Here is a 20,462-nt window from a genome sequence, read left to right as displayed (position 1 = left end):
CCAGTAGGAAGCAAAGGTTGCACACACCAGTAGGTGATTTCCAAGCATCTCAAAGCTTCCATGCATTATGTCGAAGGTAGATGTCTTAGTCCGTTTGCATTGCTATAAAGGAATATCTGAGGCTGGGTAATTTATAAAGAAAAATGTTTATCTGGCTCACAGTTCTGCAGGCTGTACAAGAAGCCTGACACCAGCATCTGCTTCTGGGGAAGCCACAGGCTGCTTCTACTCACGTTGGACAATGAAGGGAAGCAGGCATCACAAGGCAAAAGGAAGGAAGGAAACGTGTGTGTGAGGGAGAGAGGGAGGGAGAGGGAGAGGGAGAGAGAGAAGAGGGGAGGCGAGAGGAGAAGAGGGGAGGGAGGGGAGGGAAGGCAAGGGGAGAGAGGTGCCAGGCTCTTTTAAACCTGCTCTAGCAGGAATTAATAGGGTGAGAACTCACTCATTACTGCAAAAAAAAAAAAAAAAAAAAAAACAAACTCTTCATGAGGGATCCACCCCTGTGACCCAAGCACCTCCCACTAGGCCCTACCTCCAACGTTGGGTTCAAATTTCAACATGAGATTTGGAGGAGACAAATATCCAAACTATATCAGTGGAAAAAGCGCATTAGCCCAAGGATCAGGAGGGCACTGACCTGTGTTCACGTCCTAGAGGAACATCGTGATAGCTGAGTCACTATTCATTGGCAACGCGCAGAGAGAGGACTGCCCCCTTCCCAGTCCATTTCCCACACATCAGGCAGAGTGATACTTAATGAATGCAATTTGAATTATGCCATGCCCTGCTTAAAAACCATCCAATAGCTTTCGATTGCAGCTAGAAAACAAATCAGACTCTACTGCAGCCTGAAAGGCCATGCATCATTTGGTCCCTCCTCTATCTCTGACCTCTCCTTCCATGTCTCCCCACAAAGCTCATGTGTCCCCTTTCTCTTGAGCTATCTCACCCGCCATTCTTATCTCGAAGCCATTTACCATCTGGCTCCTTGTGGCATCATTTCAGCAGTTGAATGAAGGTGGCTTCTGGAATCAGGCAAACCTGGCAGCCAGCCAGGGCTTCCTCTGCTTATTAGCTGTGAGACTGAACAAGTAACTTAATCTCTCTGAGCCTCAGTTTTCCTGTATGTAAAATGGGGGTGTTCCAGTTATCTACTGCAGCACAACAAGCCACCCAAACGTAGTGGCATATGACAATCATCCTCACAGAATCTGGAGGTCAGGAATTAGGACAGAGAGCAGAGGGAATGGTTTGTCTCTGCTCCATGATGGGAATCAACTGGGAAGACTCACACAGATGAGGACTGGGGTCATCTAAAACAGGGATTGACAAACTACGGTCCACAGGCCAAATCCAGCCCACCACCTACTTTTGTAAATAAAATTTTACTGAAACACAGTCATATCCATATTTCCGTGGCTGCTTTTGTGCTATAATGTCAGAGTTGAGTAGTCATGACAGAGACTGCATGGCCTGCAAAGCCTAAATTATTGACTGTCAGAATCTTTACAGAAAAGGTTTTCTGACCCCTGATTCAGAGGCTCTTTCACTCCATGTCTGGTGCCTGGGCTGGGTTGAGTCGAAGCATGGATTCAGCAGAGTTGTCAACTAGAGCACCTGTATATGGACTTGCTGTGATGCTTGGGTGTCCTCACAATATGGCTGCCTCAGGGTAGTTGGGCTTCTTACATGGCAGCTCATGGCTCAGAGAGCAACTGAATTAGCAAACAGGTGAAACTTTGACAATGTCACTTCTGCTGCACTTTACTGATGGAAGCAGTCACAAGCCTGCTCAGATTCAAAGGGAAGAAACACAGACCTCAACTCTTAGTGGGAAGAGTCCACAGATTTGTAGTCATATTTTAAACTGCCCGTGGCAGGCAATAAGAACACCAACCTCAGACAGTTGTTATGAGGATGGAATTCAATAATCAACATTTAAATGCACTCAGTGTACTTACCGGCCCATAGTTAATATCCAGGAGATTCTAGCTATTATTATCAGCTTAAATTTAGGGGCCTTTGATCAAAACGTCAGGCCGGGTCCACTTTTCCTTTGTTATTCGCAAAAGATACAGGTCTCTAGGAGAGGGGATCCCCACTGCTGGGAGGGCTGAGTAAGTTCAAATAGCGAGGCTTCTGGGAACTATAGTAACTGTGCATCCCTTAGAACCCATTCTTTCCTTTGTGACATTTTGAGGGGTGAGGAGCTCAGAACCACCTTGAGATCTTTCTCTCTGGCTTTACAGGCACCATGAGCCTCTTGGTGTCAGATGAGACTGAAACATAGGTCAGATAGATCAGTGACTGTGACATTGTTCTGCTTGTCTGCCAGCAGGAGAATTTGATAAGGGAAATAAATTAACCTCTATTAAGAAAGCAGCTTTGACATGAAGGTGGACAGGATCTATCACAGGGCTGGGTTATTTTTTCCCCTCTTTCCCTTCTCACTGGCTTCACGCAGATTCTTCTTGTCGGGCAATGACGTGGTTAGTGCCATAAGTTTCTGAGCCAATTTGGTCTGAAGATTTTTTTTCACTGCTCTTTGTCTTGTCTCCTGTCTAGTCCAGTCAGTCCAGGTTCACAAAGGCCCTGCTTTTTCACCTAGCACAGTGGTTAGAGTGTAGATTTTGGAGTCAGGAAGTCTGGGCTTGCAACTCAGCTCTTTGACTTGCTGTGTGATTGTGGGCCAGTTATCTCAAGATCTGTCTGCCTTAGTTTTCCTTTATGTAAAATAGACACAATAGGAGGTATTATTGGGGTTGCAGACAGGATTCTATGTATGATATGTATAAAGGATTTTAGTCCAGTGCTGAGTACTCAGGGCACGGAAGTAGCTTGATGATGACGAAGACAGAGAAAGAGGAGAAGGAAGAGGCAGGAGGAACAGGAAGAGGGAAGTAGGAGGAAAGGAAGGAGGAAGAGAAGGAGAAAGAAGGAGGAAGAAGAGGGAGACAGAGTGGGGTGGATGAGGAGAATGGAGGAGGGGGAAGGAGGAGAAGCAGCAGCAGTAGCATCTGCCAATTCCTTATGGGACCAATCTATAACCCTTGTACTTCCACATCAAGGCATCAAAACTACCATCTGCAGTAGTGGCAGAGGCTGAATCTCTGCCTGCTGTATTCAAGCTGTTTGAAGTGGCTGCATGCTGGCTTGCTTTTGTTGGTTGGTTGCAAGGTACAGAGACCCGCCTAGGCTGGCTCTGCAAAATGAGTTGTCTTTTGTAAAGGATGGACATGGGGCAATTCAGAGAAAGGGAAATCATCATCTAGGATCTGGACCTCATGAAATTAGGTGTGGAGGACAGTCTTGAGCTCAATCCAGCTCCTTGGACCCAAAGCAAGCCCATGGGCCATTGTTCTGGTCTTCCATCGTGTCCCTGACTCAGCTACTCTTTGTGGGTCTGCTCTGATGTGTTGTTACTGTTGGCTGGTTTCCTCGTCTTCTACTTTTGTCTTTCTTTCCTCTATCATTGCTTCTGCCTCCATATAGTTCCTACTCCTTATGACCTTTGGCTTCTTTGTTTTCTGGCCTGTTGTGGCTCCCCTGTTCTCTTTGAACCTCATCTTATCTCAGCCTTTGCTCCTAATGCTCTCTGCTCTTCTTCCTAATGGCATATCTCATCATTCCATCCCATATTATAGGTCACTGGTCAGCTGCCATTATGCTCTGGCCTATGGTCCTGTGTTGGGAGTGGGCTATGGAGGTCACAAGACAAGTGTGTCTGTTTAGGACAGTCCATTGAACAAAGGCTGTTGGGTTGGAGGGTGAGAACAGTTTCCTTAGAAAGTTTCCATGGGAGAATAGTGACCATCACCGCCATGTCCAAATCAGTGCTCGGCTGAGTGAAGTGGAAACCTGAGTGATGAACGTGCTTCTGTTTGAGTTCCAGAGTCAGATGTGAATTTCTTATTACTTCACAACCTTGTGTTTCTGCTTCTGGGCCAGGACTTGGGACCTGGGCCACTAATGCTCTGTGTGACTCCAGGAGGCCATTCCTCCCACCTTAGAGTCTCAGCATCCCCTCCTACAGAATGAAGTGGTTGGACTGGACGGTCTCTGATGGATGTTTCCAGCTCTCATCTGTGTTCAGAAAGAGGAATTATGCCATTAGCCTTTCCCTGCATGATCTGGTAGAGTTTAATAAGTTTCCTTCTGATGGAACACAACCGCCAGCTGCTGGTCCTATTCAGACACAGATCTGAGTTTGACCTGCGGAAGAGATTTTCCCTCCTGTTGTAACAATTCTGCCAGGAGAAGTGAGTACTATATGTATTAATGAGTCTGTCCTCAAAGAGGTAGAGATACATCCTTCCACCATAAAGACAATTTTCTCTCCTCTCTCCCTCTTTCCCTCTATCCTTTCTTCATTTCAATTGCTTAATTCTTTCATTCATTCATATAGCATTGATTAGTTACCTCCTGTGTTTTTGTTTCTTGCTTAGTTTTACAGATTCCAAGATGAATAAGTAAGTCTAGTGGGAGGAAATAGATCTTCCTCCTCTATCCGTCTCTCCTCTTCATTCATACAAGCCTTCCTTTTTTCATTTCTTCCTTTCTTTTTTCCTTCATCCAGCACACATTTATTGAGTAGTGGCCACCATGTGACTGTGTGACTGGCACATTGCTAAGTGCTGATGCATATAACGTATTCCCTGTTCTCAGGGAGCGCCTAGTCTAGAGGATGAGACAGATAAGTTGACAAATGTCCATGCAGAAGCACAAATCTATATGGTTTTGTTTTTTTTTTTTTAAAGTTAGACAATGACCATCTTTTTGCAGAGCATCTATGGAAACTTCTTGAAATTTGCCAGCAGGTTCAAAGAGCAAGGCTTGGGAGGGTGGGTAGATACCTTTCTTTTCCTCGTATAATATAATTGGCCCCCAACTTCCTTGAAAAACTTCACCTGCCCCCTGGGCTGAGTGGGAGCTTCTCTCTATATCATAGTCATAAATGATAAATGTTTGCTCCACATGTCACTGACATATTATTCCTTATACCAATATGTCCATTGTTATGGAAATGCAATTACCATTAGATAAGATAGAGTGAGAAGGCTTCCTGATGCCTTTCTACTAATGTTGGATCACAGTCACTTTCAAGGTGCTTTTGCCTGGCAGGTGGTTAGAATGAACTAGAGCACAGCCTTGCCTAGAATAGTAAGATTATGTCCGAGTGGTCAGATATCCCCTGCCTTCTACTGGGACTCACATTTATTTCTCCCGCATGGGGTCAGAGATCAAATTGGGGAGATCTGTTATTCCAAGGAAAATTCTGTTTTTTTTTTTTTTTTTTTTTTTTTTTGAGACGGAGTCTCGCTCTGTCGCCCGGGCTGGAGTGCAGTGGCCGGATCTCAGCTCACTGCAAGCTCCACCTCCCGGGTTTACGCCATTCTCCTGCCTCAGCCTCCCGAGTAGCTGGGACTACAGGCGCCAGCCACCTCGCCCGGCTAGCTTTTTGTATTTTTTAGTAGAGACGGGGTTTCACCGTGTTAGCCAAGATGGTCTGGATCTCCTGACCTCGTGATCCGCCCGTCTCGGCCTCCCAAAGTGCTGGGATTATAAGCTTGAGCCACTGCGCCCGGCCATCCAAGGAAAATTCTATAGCTTGGGAATGTTAATTGTCCATGGGGCCAGTATCCGTTTCTCTGTCTACACAATCATAGTTGAGTCTCCCTTTCTTGGAGACCCTGGAGTGAGTCTAGATTCTCCCTCCAGAGATAACACCTAACTTGCAGGTTTGCTGCCAGGATTAAATGAACTAACAATATTAGTTACTCTGCTTCCAGGAAGATGGAGTAATTGTACTTTTCCATATTCCTCCCACTAAGTACAGTGGACCCTCGAACAATGTGGGGGTGAGGGATGTCAACCACACCCCCACAGTTGAAAATCCACATATAACTGTTGATGCCCCAAAAACATAACTACTAATAGCCCACTGTTGATCAGAAGCCTTACCAATGACACCGAGTTTATTAACATGTATTTTGTATGTTCTATGTCTTATATGTCATATTCTTACAATAAAGTAAGCTAAAGAAAAGAAAATGTTACTAAGAAAATTATAAGGAAGAAAATATATATTTATTATTCATTAAGTGGAAACAGATCACCATAAAGGTCTTCATCCTTGTTGTCTTCATGTTGAGTAGGCTGAGGAAAAGGAGGAAGGGGAAGGGTTGGTCTTGCTGCCTCAAAAGTGGCAGAGGTGGAAGAAAATTCGCTTATAAGTGGACCAGTGCAATGCAAACCTGTGTTGTTCAAGGGTCGACTGTACAGCTATAAACAAAGGACATTATATATAAAATAAACATAAGACCACTCTGAAAGAGGGCAAGAAGGAGGCAGACCAGCTAGGGACCCAAGCAATGACACAGTGGCAAGTTCCCTGAGACCTCTTTTTTTTTTTTTTAAGATGAAGTCTTACTCTGTCACCCAGGCTGGAGTGCAGCGGCGCGATCTCGGCATACTGCAACCTCTGCCTCCCAGGTTTGAGCGATTGTCCTGCCTCAGCCTCCCAAGTAGCTGGGACTACAGGCACCTGCCATCACACCTGGCTAACTTTTTTTGTATTTTTAGTAGAGACAGGGTTTCACTGTGTTGGCCAGGCTGGTCTTGAACTCCTGACCTTGTGATCCTCCTGCCTCGGCCTCCTAAAGTGCTGGGATTACAGGCGTGAGCCACCGTGCCTGGCTGTCTGGGACTTCTTTTAGCTTCATGTATCCCAGACTTAGAACTGAAGAAGCTGGCAACCTGGATGTGTCAATGGGTTAAAAACAATAAAAGCCCCAATAAAAGCCTGCCCCATCTAGTCAAAGGCCCAGGAAAGGGACAGCTTAGCAAGAAAACTTTTACCCAATAACCAACCAAACACCACAGCCAAACACCACAGAAAAATCTGTTGCCCTACCCACCCATAACAGCAAAGATCAAGTAGGGAATCTAGACTCCCATCCTTGTCAAGTGGAACCCTGGCATCCCAATCCTCCTGCCAGGCTGGTGTTAGAGAAGGCTGAATAGGGACTGTCATCCCTGCTGGTGGGAATGAACACCGCCCTCACCCAGCAATAATGCAGCACTCCTTCCCACACCTGCTGAGGGAGGATTCGAGGAGACCTAGTGAAGAGTCAGAGCTTTTACCACCACCATCATTAACAAGTCTGCTCCCTGCTTTTTAGCATTCTTACCCCTCCCAGCAAGAGTGGTATCAGCGAAGGTCTATGGGGGAGCTGGATTTCTACCTCTCCCCAGCAATAATGAGAAACTCCTCCCCTCTTCAGGGGCTAACAGAAGCTGAATGGAGAACTTAGACTTCTACCCATCCCTGGCAATAGCAAGGCAGTATCTCCCCTTTCTCTGCTAGAGCAATGTCACAGGAATCCAGCAAAAACAAGAGGTTTAAATAAGATCCAGAGTCTCACAACATAATACTCATGTGTTCACGCTTCAATTGAAAATTACTTGTCATAGCAAGAAGCAGAAAGATCTCAAGCTGAATAGAAAAAGAAAGACAATCAATAGAAGCCAATGCTGAGATGACTGGGATTTTAGAATTATCTGATGACACTTTTAAAGCATTCATTATAAAAATACTTCAATAAGCAATTATGAACATTCTTGAGACTAATGAAAACATAAGAAGTCCCTGAAAAGAAACAGAAAGTGTCAGCAAAGAATCGGAAGATAAAAAGAAGAAGCATTTAGAAAATTTAGAACATACAATTAGAAAATATAATAACTAGATAAAAAATTCAGTGGATGGACTCAATAACAAGATGGATGGGGCAGAGGAAAGAATTTGTGAACTTGAAGATAGAGTGATAGAAATTACACAGTTTGGATAACAGAGAGAAAATGGCCTGAGCAGAGTAGCAAGGACCCTTGGGGATTATAATAAAAAATCTAACATTGGTGTCATTGGTGTCCTGGAAAGAGAGAAGAGGAGAAAGAGGACAGAGCTGAAAATGTTCTTAAACACATAATGGTTGAAAACTTCCCAAACTGGGCAAAAGACATAAACTTACAGATTAAAGAATCTCAGAAAACACCAAAGAAGATCAACTCAAAGAAATCCATGCTAAGATATGTCATGTCAAACTTCTGAAAACTGAAGACAGACAAAAGCATCTTGAAAGCAACAACAGAGAAGCAATACTTTACCTATGGGAGAAACCAATCAAATGACCACAAATTTCTCATCAGAAGCCATGGAGGCCAGAAGAAAGTGGCACAGCATTTTTTCACATGCTGAAAGAAAAGTTTTCAATTCAGAATTCCATGCATAGTGAAAATGTTCTTCAAAAACGAAAGAGAAATCAAGACATTGTCAGATGAAGGAAAACTATTTGTGATAAGTATATCTACCCTGAAAGAATAACTGAAAAGTATTTTCTAAACAGAAAAGAAGTAATAAAGAATCTTGGAAAATCAGGAAACAATAAAAAGTGTACAAATAAATACTAGTAGATACAATAGTACATATACCTTCTCCTCTTAAATTTTCCAAATTATGCTTGAGAATTGAAGCAAAAATTATAACACTCTCTGATGTGGTTCTATATATATGTACAGGAAATATTTAAGACGATTATTAAAGGGGGAGGGTAAGGACATAAAGAAACATTTCACTCAAACTAGTAAAATGTCAACACCAGTAGACTGCAATAAGTTATGCATATATAATATAATACCTACAGCAGCCATTTAAAAAGCTATACGAAGAGATACACTCAAAAATACTCTAGCTATGTCAAGATGAAACTCTAAAAAATGTTTAACTCACAAGAAGGCAGGAAAAATAAAACAGAAATTAAAAATGAAATTGACAAACCTGTAGCATGACCAACAAAGAGAAAATTCTGATTACAATTATCGGGAATGAGAGGGGACATCTCTACAGACTTTGCAGTCATCAAATGGACAAAAAGAGAATATACAAACAATGCTACACATATACATTTTTTAGCTTAAATGAAATAAGCCAATTTCTGGAAAATCACAAACTTCCACAACTCACCCAATATGAAATGTATAATTTGCATAGCCCTGTAAACATTAAGGAAACTGAATTTGTAATTTTGAAACTATCTTACTCCGAGAAAAGAAATCTCCAGATGGTGTCACCGGAGAATACTACCAAATGTCTAAAGAAGAATTAACACCAACTGTACACAATCTCTTCCAAAAAATAGAAGAGTATACTTTCCAATTCATGATATATGCCAATATTACCCTGATTCGAAAGCCAAAGTACAGAAAAGGAAAACCACAGACTAATATTCTTCATTAATATAGACGCAAAAATTCTTAACAAAATATTTAGAAAATAGAGGTCAGCAATATATACAAGTGGAGTTTATTCCAGGGATAACAGACTGGTTCAATATCTGAAAAATCAATTAACATAATTCACCATATTAACAAGCTAAGAATAAAAAGTAACATGGTTTATCAATTGATACAAAAAATTGTTTGACAAAATTCAACAACCATTCATGGTAAAAGAAATCAGAAAAGTAAAAATGAGGAAATTCCTCAACTTGATAAAAGCACCTAAAATAATACTACAGCTAACATTATACTTAGTGATGAAAAACTGAATGTTTTCCTCTACAACTGGGAACAAGCTAGGACATCCACTCTCACCATTCTTATTCAACACAGTGCTGGAAGTTCTGGCCAATGCAGTAAGGCAAGAAAAGGAAACAAGACATGCAGATTGGAAAGGGGGAAATAAAAATGTCCTTATTTGCAAATGACACCATCATCTATGTAGAGAATCCCAAAGAAAATACAAAAATCCCAAAGAATATATTTTTTTAAAAGTTCTTAGACCTAATTAGTGAATTCAGCAAGGTCACAGAATACACGATCAATACAAATTAGTTATATTTCTTTTTTTTTTTTTTTTTTTTTTTTTTTTGAGATGGAGTCTCGCTCTGTCACCCAGGTTGGAGTGCAGTGATATGATCTCAACTCACTGCAACCTCTGCCTCCCAGGTTCAAGCGATTCTTCTGCCTCAGCCTCCCAAGTAGCTGGGACTACAGGTGTGTGCCACCACACCTGGCTAATTTTTGTATTTTTCATAGAGATGGGGTTTGACTATATTGGCCAGGCTGGTCTTGAACTCCTGACCTTGTGATCTGCCCATCTCAGCCTCCCAAAGTGCTGGGATTACAGGCGCAAGCCACCGTGCCTGGCCCAAATCAGTTATATTTCTATATACTAGCAATTAACATATGGAAACCTAAATTAGAAACATGCCATCTACAATTGCTGAACAAAATGGAAACACTTTGGTGTATATCTGATAAAACATGTATAGGGCTTGTACGCTGAAAACTACAAAATGCTGGTGAAAGGAAACAAAGATCAAAAGAAACGGAGACAGATACCACTGTGGGTCTGACTGTATTCCCCACAAGGATATGCTTAAGTCCTAACCTCCAGGACCTGTGAATGTGATCTTTGGAAATAGGAACTTTGCAGATGTAATCAAGTTTAGATGAGGGTATACTGGAAGGATGGTTCCTTAATCCAGTATGACTTTCGGCCTTATAAGAAGAGGAAAAGAGAGACAGAGACACACAGGGAGAGCACCATGTGACAACAAAGGCAGAGATTAGAGTGGTGCAGCTGCAATCCAAGTAATGACAAGGATTGCTGGCCACCACCAGAAGGTAGGAAGAGGCAAACAAGGATTCTACCTAAAGTCTCAGAGGGATCCTGAGACACGGCCTTGCCAATACTTTGACTTGGGACTTTTGGCCTCCAAAATTGTGAGAGAATAAATTTCTGTTGTTTTAACCCACTCAGTTTATAGTACTTTGTCACAACAGTTCTAGGAAACTGATACCCATACCATGTTCATAGATTGGAAGATTCAACATAGTTAAGAAGTCAGTTCTCCTCAAAATTCATATATAGGTTTAGCACAATTTATATCAAGATCCCAGAAAGATTATTTTTTATAAATAAAGACATGATTATTCTAAAAGTTATGTGAAAAGACAAAGGAACTAGAGTATCTACAATAGCTTTATTCTTTTGAAAAATAATAAAGAGGAATCAGTCTACCTGATCTCAAGACTTCTTATATAGATGCAGTCATTAAGACCAAAGTGGATATACAGATGGCAAGTAAGCACATGGAAAGATGTTCAATATCTTAGCTATTAGGAAATGCAAATTGGCCGGGCGCGGTGGCTCAAGCCTGTAATCCCAGCACTTTGGGAGGCCCAGACGGGCAGATCACGAAGTCAGGAGATCGAGACCATCCTGGCTAACATGGTGAAACCCCGTCTCTACTAAAAAAATACAAAAAACTAGCCGGGCGAGGTGGCGGGCGCCTGTAGTCCCAGCTACTCGGGAGGCTGAGGCAGGAGAGTGTCGTAAACCCGGGAGGCAGAGCTTGTAGTGAGCTGAGATCCGGCCACTGCACCCCAGCCTGGGTGGCAGAGCGAGACTCCGTCTCAAAAAAAAAAAAAAAAGGAAATGCAAATTAAAGCGCAATGAGATATCACTACATTCCAATTAGAAAGGCTAAAATAACAAATAGTGACAACACCAAACACTGGCTACGATGCAGAGAAAAATCAATCATTCCTACATCGCTGGTGTAAAATGGTGCAGCCACTCTAGATAACAGTTTTTGCATTTCCTTTTAAAACTAAACATGTTATTACTATATTATCCAGAAACTACACTTCTGAGCATTTATTCCAGAGAAATAAAAACATATGTTCACATAAATCCTGTAAAGAAATGTTTATAGCAGCTTTATCCACAATGGCGAAAAATAGAAAACAACTTACATGTCCTTCAGTGGGTAAATGGTTAAACAAACTCTGATATATCCATATCATAGAGTACTACTCAGCAATCAAAACGAAGGAACTCAGCAATCGAAAGGAAGAAACTATCAATACACACAACAACTTGGATGACTCTACAATTATTCTGAGTGAAAAAATGCAATCTGAAAAGGTTACATACTGTATGATTCAATATATAAAACAGTGAAATGATAAAATTATAGAAACTGAGAATAGAGCTGGGCACCAGGGTGTACAATTCTAATCCCAGCTACTTGGGATTGAGGTTGAGGCAATGGGATTGCCTGAGCCCGGGAGTTTGAGACCAGCCTGGGTAATGTAGCAAGACTCCATCTCAAAAAAAAAAAAAAAAACCCCACATACAACTAGTGTTTATTATACTGGACAGATGTGGAGAATAGATTAGAGGTGCCAGGGGTTAAATATGGGGGGAGGATGGTGAGGAGAGAGCAGGAAATGGGTATCGCTATCAATGGGCAACATGAGGGATCTTGGTTTTGATGGATCTGTTCTGTATCTTGACTGTATCAGTTCAGTATCTGGGCTGTGATATTGTACTATAGTTTCATAAGATGTTATCAGTGGAGAAAACTGAGCAAAGGAAACATAAGATCTCTCTCTTCTTACAACTACATGTGAATCCACAATGATCTCAAAATAAAAAGTTTAATTATAGAAATATACTATTGTTAACATAATGGCTACCATTTATTGATGATAAAGCACCTCTACTCAATACAAAGGAGGTAGGTACATACATAACTCGTTTAAACTTCACAACAGACCTACAAGGTGGATGTTCTTAGCCCATGTTAAGGATAAGGAGTTTGAGCACATTGACCCACACCTGTAATCCCAGCACTTTGGGAGGCCGAGGCGGGAGGGTCAGATCGCATGAGCCCAAGAGTTTGAAACCAGCCTAGGCAACATAGTGGGACCCTGCGTCTACAAAAAAATAAAAGTGTTTTAAAGCTGGGCGTGGTGATTCATGTCTATGGTCCCAGCTACTCAGGATGCTGGGGTGAGAGGATCACTTGAACCCAGGAGGCTGAGGCTACAGTGAGCCGTGATCATGCCATTACCCTCCAGCCCAGGCCACAGAATGAGACCACATCTCAAAAAAAAAAAAAAAAGGATAAGGAGAGACTCACTGACCCAGAGGCAGTGTGGATCCAGTGGAAGTAGAGTGGGCTTTGGGAGGGTGAAATGTACAACCTGGCTGGACACCCAGTAAGCCTGAGGAGACAGAGAATGTCCATTTCCCCTTCTGCCCTTGACCTCCTTTGCTATTGGGTGTTCACCACACCTACTCTTGGAGTTAGCAGATAAGCATACCTGTTGACCACACTAAAGCATCTGTGGGTACCTGGTCCACATGAGTAGTGGACCTCTGAGTAATGGAGGGATCAAGTGACCACGGTCCTGTGGGTGAACAGATGAAGGCTCCCGTGGGAACACTTAGCTCTGCTGGCTTTGAGAGGCAGGAATCCCTTTTATGTCATGTGGAGGTTTGCTGCTTTTGCTCATCTCTTGCCATCTGTTGAAAGCAAAAAGTCCCAAAGAGGTGAAATGCTTCTCAAGCTTCAGGCAGCACCAGTCTATCACTTTCCAGGAGAACATGCCTGCGAATGCATACAGCTACTGTTCCTCCCTGCCTGCCTCCCTCCCTCCCATTCTTCCACATCATTTAATCTTCATGCACCCTGTGCACTTGATGTTATCATTATTCCCATTTTACAGAGGACAAAACCAAGGAATGGAAAGGTTGGGCATTTTACCCAGGATGCACAGAAAAGAGGTGATGTGGAATTTGAGTCCAGGTTTTCCTGACTCCAGATCCCGCTGATACTAATTTCCTAGTGCTGCTATAACAAAAGAACATGAACTGGGTGACTGAAACAACAGAAATTTATTCTCACACAGTTCTAGAGGCCAGAAATTCAATGTCAAGACGCCAGCAGGGTTGCCTTCTGGAGGCTCTGAAGGACAATCTGTTCCATGCCTCTCTCCCGGTCTCTGGTGGCTCCAGCAACCCTTGGCTTGTGTCTGCATCACTCCGATCTTTCCCTCCATCTTCATGTGACTTCCCTCTCCATGTGTCTGTCATTGGATTTAGGATTCACCTGAATCCAGGATGATTTGGATATTTGTCATTGGATTTAGGATATTTGTCATTGGATCTAGGACTCACCCGGATCTGGGATGATCTCATCTCGGGATCCTTACCTTAAATTATGTCTATAAAGACCATTAGTTTAAATAAGATCAGATTCAGAGGTCCTGGGTGGATGTCTTTTGGGGGACGCTGTTCAACCCACTACTCTGCTCCTAAGTCCGCCCCAGCAGGCCATTCCAAAAATGCACACATGGATTCTTTCTCTCTCCTTGTTTTTGAGCTGGTCTGGCATGAAGAGAGGCAGTGCTGTTTCCAGCTGTGACCTGAGCTAAGATGCTGAAGGCTCCCTCTCACATTCTCTCTGGAGCTGTCAGACTGTTGATTCTTTAATAAACACTTGGGAGGAGAGGTGTTGGTTTGGGAGGGGTACTTTGGACACCTCTGCATGGGGTTTGTCAGAATCAAAGAGGCACAGGGTGAGTGGCTGTCACCTGTGTTGTTTTCATTACACGGTCACCTTTCACTCTGGGGTCCAAGCAGTGGACAGGAATTCGACTCCAGAGGCTGTTCCTTCCACAGCTGGATGCAGCCCAGCGGGGCTGATGAAGCAGGAGGGACTTTGGAAGGATCTGGTGGCTGAGGAAAGGGCAAGAGTTGTTGCAGGGCTGGGGTGGGGGCCTCTCCTGCTCAGCCCACTCTTTCTGCTGTGTCTCTGCTTCCCCGCCTGTCCCTGACTCCTACCCTGTTTTCTCTCTGCAGGACCACATCCCTGTCCCTTACCAGCCAGACTCCAGCAGCAACCCCTCCTCCACGACGTCCTCCACGCCCTCCTCGCCAGCACCCCCGCTCCCTCCTAGTGCCACACCGCCTTCTCCCCTACACCCTTCCCCGCAGTGCACACGGCAGCAGAAGAACTTCAACCTGCCAGGTACCTCCATGCTTGGGGAGACATGGGGTGTGCAGCGTTGGAGGGGCACAGATTAGGGAGGGGGTGGGTTCATGCCAGAGTCCTGATACAGCAAGTCTCTGCTGGAAGGCGATGGATTGATGACCAGAGAGGGGCAAGGAAGTATGAGGACTGACCCTTATCGTATCCTAAGCAATTACCCTATATCACTTATTTAATCTTTGGAACAGCCACAGGTAAGCATTATCAGCTCATTTTACAGATGAAGAAACAGAGAGGCTCAAAGAGGTGCAGGAACTCTTAGAGACTCTGTGTTTTGGCAAGCTACAACCCAGGGTCTTTGCCTAAGTCTAAGTCACAGAAGGGAGCCATTGACTCTGGAGCTGACAGTTGTCTTATGAGCTAAATTGGTTAAAATTGGCAGCGAGATCCTGTGCTGGAGATCTTAGGGGCACACGTCTGAGCAGGGCTACATACTGAGTCTTAACCCGGATGTGAGGACAGGGCTGTCAAGGAGCAGTCTGGACTCCTGGAGTCAAGATCCAGGTCTATCGCATTCTTGCTGTGTCTCATCTCTGAAAAGATGTAGTTGGACAAGATGATCTGGAAGGTTCCTCTAGCTCAGGAATTACAAGGCACCTAGGCTGTTGACCAGGGAGTATGCACTGGGCTATGAGATGATAGTAGAGAAGCCACTCATGGGACACTGTGACTTCTTGACCTTCTTTGTCATTAGACCTAAGAATGGGATATTTTTCTTCCTCCAGGTAGACCAGACCTAAGAATCTCCCCATCTATTCCAGGGTCCAGCATAGCCCAGTTCCTGTGCTAGGGCCCTAAGAATGCTTCCAACTCAGCCATATTTGTGGCACTGCAGCTGGCCTCAAGAAGAAGGCTGGTGGGACTGGCATGGCCAGTTGGAACCAGAGTCTACATCTGTGTTGTTCAATATGGTATCCGCTAGCCGTGTGTGGCTATTTATGTTTAAATGAATTAAAATTAAATATAATTTAAAAATTAGCTTATTGGTTACACTAGCCACATTTCAAGGGCTCAGTAGCCACATGTGACTGGTGGCGGCCATACTGAATGGCTCCGGTGTAGAGCATTGCCATCATCACTGAACGTTCCTTTGGATATTCTGGTCTAGCTCCTGATTTCCTCCTGAGTCAACAAGCTTCACACTATGAAAAAAATCCCAGGTCCTTGGCCGCAGCTCACACCTCGAAGCTTAACCAGGCATGAGTGAATGGCCAGGAGGCAAATGGAGGCCCCGCCCCACACCTGGGCAGCACCCGCATGCAACCATCCATCTGAGGACAAGCCAATCACAGTACCTGCCCACACTGTTTTGATTCGGGCTATGTCCACAGAGATGGCACATATTTTGAATTCTTGGAACTTTGGGTTTTTTGTTAAGTTCAAGTCTGAATTTAACAGCCTCATATCCACCTTGTGTGGGGGCCACTCACCTGGCACCCACCAGGGACTGCAATGTGAGTCACCAGCTGAACCCCCTTAGTAAGTGCCGCTGGTTCACTGTCCGGCATTTCCACAGACAGAAGGCCCCCACCGTCATCTCTAGGGTTGTTCATTTTTACTTTTTCAAAAAGGGATGAAGGGGAAAAGAAAAGACCCTTAGACTTCCCATGACCACCCACACTTGGGGGAAGTGGGCCTGATGCGTTCCAGTAGCCACTTCACTCCCTGGAGACACTGACTTCAGGAGTATTTTCTCTCAAATTGTTTGGCACTTGTTTATGGACCAAGGGAAGGGGAAGGGCCATTTCATGGGAGAACTGTACACAAAAGCACCACAACTCTTCTCATCCCTTAAAGAATCTGCTGGCGTCTCCAGACAAGAGACCTGCCTAACCCGGAGTAATCAGGGTGTCCCTTAGCTCCTTGCTTCCCTCAGCCAGAGTCTTCAAGGAGGGGTGCCTGAAAATTTGTTGTTCTAGCATGCTACCTTATCCCCACCACTGCTCCATGACAGGTCATGACAAGGTCCTTGCCCTCTTTGGGGGCTGAGCTAAGGGGTCCTTTGGGTAAAATCACTTTAGCATGGCTGTTAGAGTGTGGGCTCTGCAGCCAAGCTACTTAAGTTCAAATCTCAGCTTTACCACTTAATGTCTGTGCGATGTTGGGCAAATAACTCGCCTCTTTGGGCCTCAGTGTTCTCATCTGTAAAATGGAGATTGTAATAGTACCCACCTTAGATAATTGTTTTAGAAAGAAATGTCGGGCCGGGCGCGGTGGCTCAAGCCTGTAATCCCAGCACTTTGGGAGGCCGAGACGGGTGGATCACGAGGTCAGGAGATCGAAACCATCCTGGCTAACACGGTGAAACCCCGTCTCTACGAAAAATACAAAAAAAAACTAGCCGGGCAAGGTGGCGGGCACCTGTAGTCCCAGCTACTCCGGAGGCTGAGGCAGGAGAATGGCGGGAACCCGGGAGGCGGAGCTTGCAGTGAGCTGAGATCCGGCCACTGCACTCCAGCCTGGGTGGCAGAGCAAGACTCCGTCTCAAAAAAAAAAAAAAAAGAAAGAAAGAAATGTCATAATACATGGACAAAGCTTAGCAGAGTGACAGTTTCATTGAAGATCTCAACAAATCTGGGCTCCTTGGATTATGGTTAAACACAATAATAATAAAGTACAGTGGCTACCTTTATTTGCATTTCTCATTATCACTGTTAATTAATATGGGGGCCTAGACAGAATTGTAGAATAAAAGATGAAATCCCAATATATCTTGACATAGGAGTATGAACTGAAGTAAACATTTGGGGAAGGTAATTTGACATTTTCTGTTAAAGATTTTGTTGTTGTTGTTGTTTTGAGATGGAGTCTCGCTCTGTCACCCAGGCTGGAGTGCGGTGGTGCGATCTCGGTTCACTGCAACCTCTACCTCCCGGGTTCGAGCAATTCTCCTGTCTCAGCCTCCTGAGTATCTGGAACTAAAGGTGCACACCACCACGCCTGGCTAATATTTGTGTTTTTAGTAGAGGCAGGGTTTCACCATATTGGTAAGGCTCGCCTCAAACTCCTGACCTCAGGTGATCCACCCGCCTTGGCCTCCTAAAGTGCTGGGATTACAGGTGTGAGCCACCATGCCCAGCCCTGTTAAAGTTTTAAACGTGCATTTCTTTGACCAGTATATCACTTCTAGGAATGTATATACAGAAACACTTGCGCTAGGGTGCAGAGATCTGTGTGTAACAGTGAAAACTGAAATTAACCCAAATGCCCATCAAGAGTGGACAGTGAATGGTTGAATACACACATATATCCATATAACCAAATATTTTGCAAACTTTCAAAGGAATGTAGTACTCTATATAGGTTTCCTGACATGGAAAGATATCCGTAATGTTTCTCAAGTAGAAAGTAAGTGATTTGCAAAGTCATCAGTATAATATTCTATTTATTGTAAAATATTTACATACATGTATGTCTGTGTACCAGTGTGCGTATATGTGTTCACATGTGTGCAGTAAAGTCTGGAAGAACTTCATGGCAGCCATTGAGGAGAGGGACTTTATCTCATGCACTTACTTCTATGATGTATATGAGTGTGCATCCATTTTAGAATCGAATAATAAAATTCAGTGCTGAAATGGAAAACAAAATAGAACCTTTGGAAGTACAGTTGGACATACCCTGTGTCTTAGGCAGTTTTAGCAAAACACCCCCAGGGTCATGAGTACCTGTCCTGTTTATACAAAGATCTCGCTGGCTGTCCCACTCTTGACTGGGAGCTTCTGTTAATAAAAAATGGAACTTAGGCCGGGCGCGGTGGCTCAAGCCTGTAATCCCAGCACTTTGGGAGGCCGAGACAGGCGGATCACGAGGTCAGGAGATCGAGACCATCCTGGCTAACACGGTGAAACCCCGTCTCTACTAAAAACTACAAAAAACTAGCCGGGCGAGGTGGTGGCACCTGTAGTCCCAGCTACCCGGGAGGCTGAGGCAGGAGAATGGCGTGAACCCGGGAGGCGGAGCTTGCAGTGAGCTGAGATCGGGCCACAGCACTCCAGCCTGGGTGACAGAGCGAGACTCCGTCTCAAAATAAATAAATAAATAAATAAAAAAAAAAAAAAATAAATATATATAAATAAAATCATTTAAAAAAAATAAAAAATGGAACTTAACCCATGGGTCCCTGCCAGATGTTGAGTTTTCTGAAGGCTATTTAAGCTAAAGCTTAGGCATAACAATGTCCCCAGCACTGATTCATCTAGAACATTCTTGTCCAAAAGGGGGTGGGGGGTTGACCAGCCATTTAACTCATCTGTTAACCTCAGGACATGTGGTGAAAAGGCTGGTAGAACCCAAGCATGGCGTGTGCATCCTCGGTGGTATTTGATACTGTGCACTGCCAGCTGGGTGGACCTCCTGTTAACCGCCTTTCCCTGAGTCCTGGGACCATGCTGGACACGGCCCAGTATAAGATGATGTCAAGAGTGCTACATGGACAGACAGACCTGGGGTTGGATCCCAGCTTTGCTCCTTCCTGGCTGTGTGGCTTTGAGCATGGCACTGCCTCTGTTTAGGTCTGTTTCTCATCGGTAACATGGGGCTAACAATTCAGAGTTGTGGTGGCAACCACCATGGCAAGATAGATGAAGAGGCTTTGGAAATGATTGTCTTATGGGTTTCTGAGGCTGGAGTGTTCAAATACCTTTTTTCTTTGGAGCCACCCAGAGCCATCTTGAAACACACACACACACACACACACACACACACCCAACTCCAGGAAATGGCAAATTTTAATGGCTCAAAGGGAGAAGAAAGGAGGTGGAATCTACCTTTGGAGGAGTTTGCAGGATTTCTGAGACCTCACTTGGGCCACTTGTGAGGGAGTGATTCCTCCCTTCCCCTTTCCATCAATCTCTCCCGAGCCTCTCTTTTATGCTCATCACTCTGTGCCATGATCTGGTTTACGTACTCGTTTGTTAAGTGTCTGTCTCCTCCATCAGAATGCCAGCTGCATGAGACTAGGCAATGTGTCTTCCTTCACCACTGCACACTCAAAGCCCAACACGTTGCCTGTGACTGAAGGCACTCATTAAGTGTTTGTTGAATGAATGAATGACCTGAATTTCATGCACTGCCCAGGGCTGCAGTTTTTTCTCCTCAAATTTTCTTCTTGACCCTCAGACTGTGTTCATCCATTCATTTTGTTAACAGTATTTATGAAGCATCTACTCTGTACCAGCTACTGTACTAGGCACTAGGTTTGGAGCAGTGAACAAACCAGACGTGGCCCCTGTATTCACTTCCTATTGTTGCTGTAACAAATGACCACATACTTAGTGGCTTAAAAGCACACCGATTTATTATCTTACGGTTCTAGAGGCCAGATGTCCAAAACGGGCTTCACTGGGTTAAAAACCAAGATGTCAACAGGGTTGGTTTATTCAGGAAGGTCTCAGGGAGAATCCATCTCCTCGCCTTTTCCCAGCATCTAGGGGCTGCCCACATTACTTTGCTTGTGGCCCCTCCTCATTCTGGCCTCTGCTTCCTTGATCACATCTCCTTCTCCGACCCTGCCTCCCTCTTCTGAGGACCCTTGTGATGACATCGAGCCCACCCAGA

The 20,462-nt window shown here is 44.2% G+C and overlaps 1 protein-coding gene across 1 annotated transcript in view; it reads left to right on the top strand.

Moving 5' to 3' along the window:
• The window catches only part of KSR2 (kinase suppressor of ras 2), a 501,760-nt gene that overhangs the window by 415,354 nt on the left and 65,944 nt on the right, over positions 1-20,462 (top strand). Inside the window, exon 10 of the mRNA XM_026456593.2 lies at positions 14,714-14,882. Within this exon, the coding sequence (XP_026312378.2) occupies positions 14,714-14,882 (169 nt within the window). The remainder of the gene's footprint in view (positions 1-14,713; positions 14,883-20,462) is intronic.

This window comes from Piliocolobus tephrosceles, chromosome 10 (assembly GCF_002776525.5).
Source record: "Piliocolobus tephrosceles isolate RC106 chromosome 10, ASM277652v3, whole genome shotgun sequence".
In the NCBI taxonomy this organism is placed as follows: Eukaryota; Metazoa; Chordata; class Mammalia; order Primates; family Cercopithecidae; genus Piliocolobus; species Piliocolobus tephrosceles.
The sequence above is the reverse complement of the archived record's forward strand: the minus strand, read 5'-3'. Positions and strand labels throughout refer to the sequence as shown.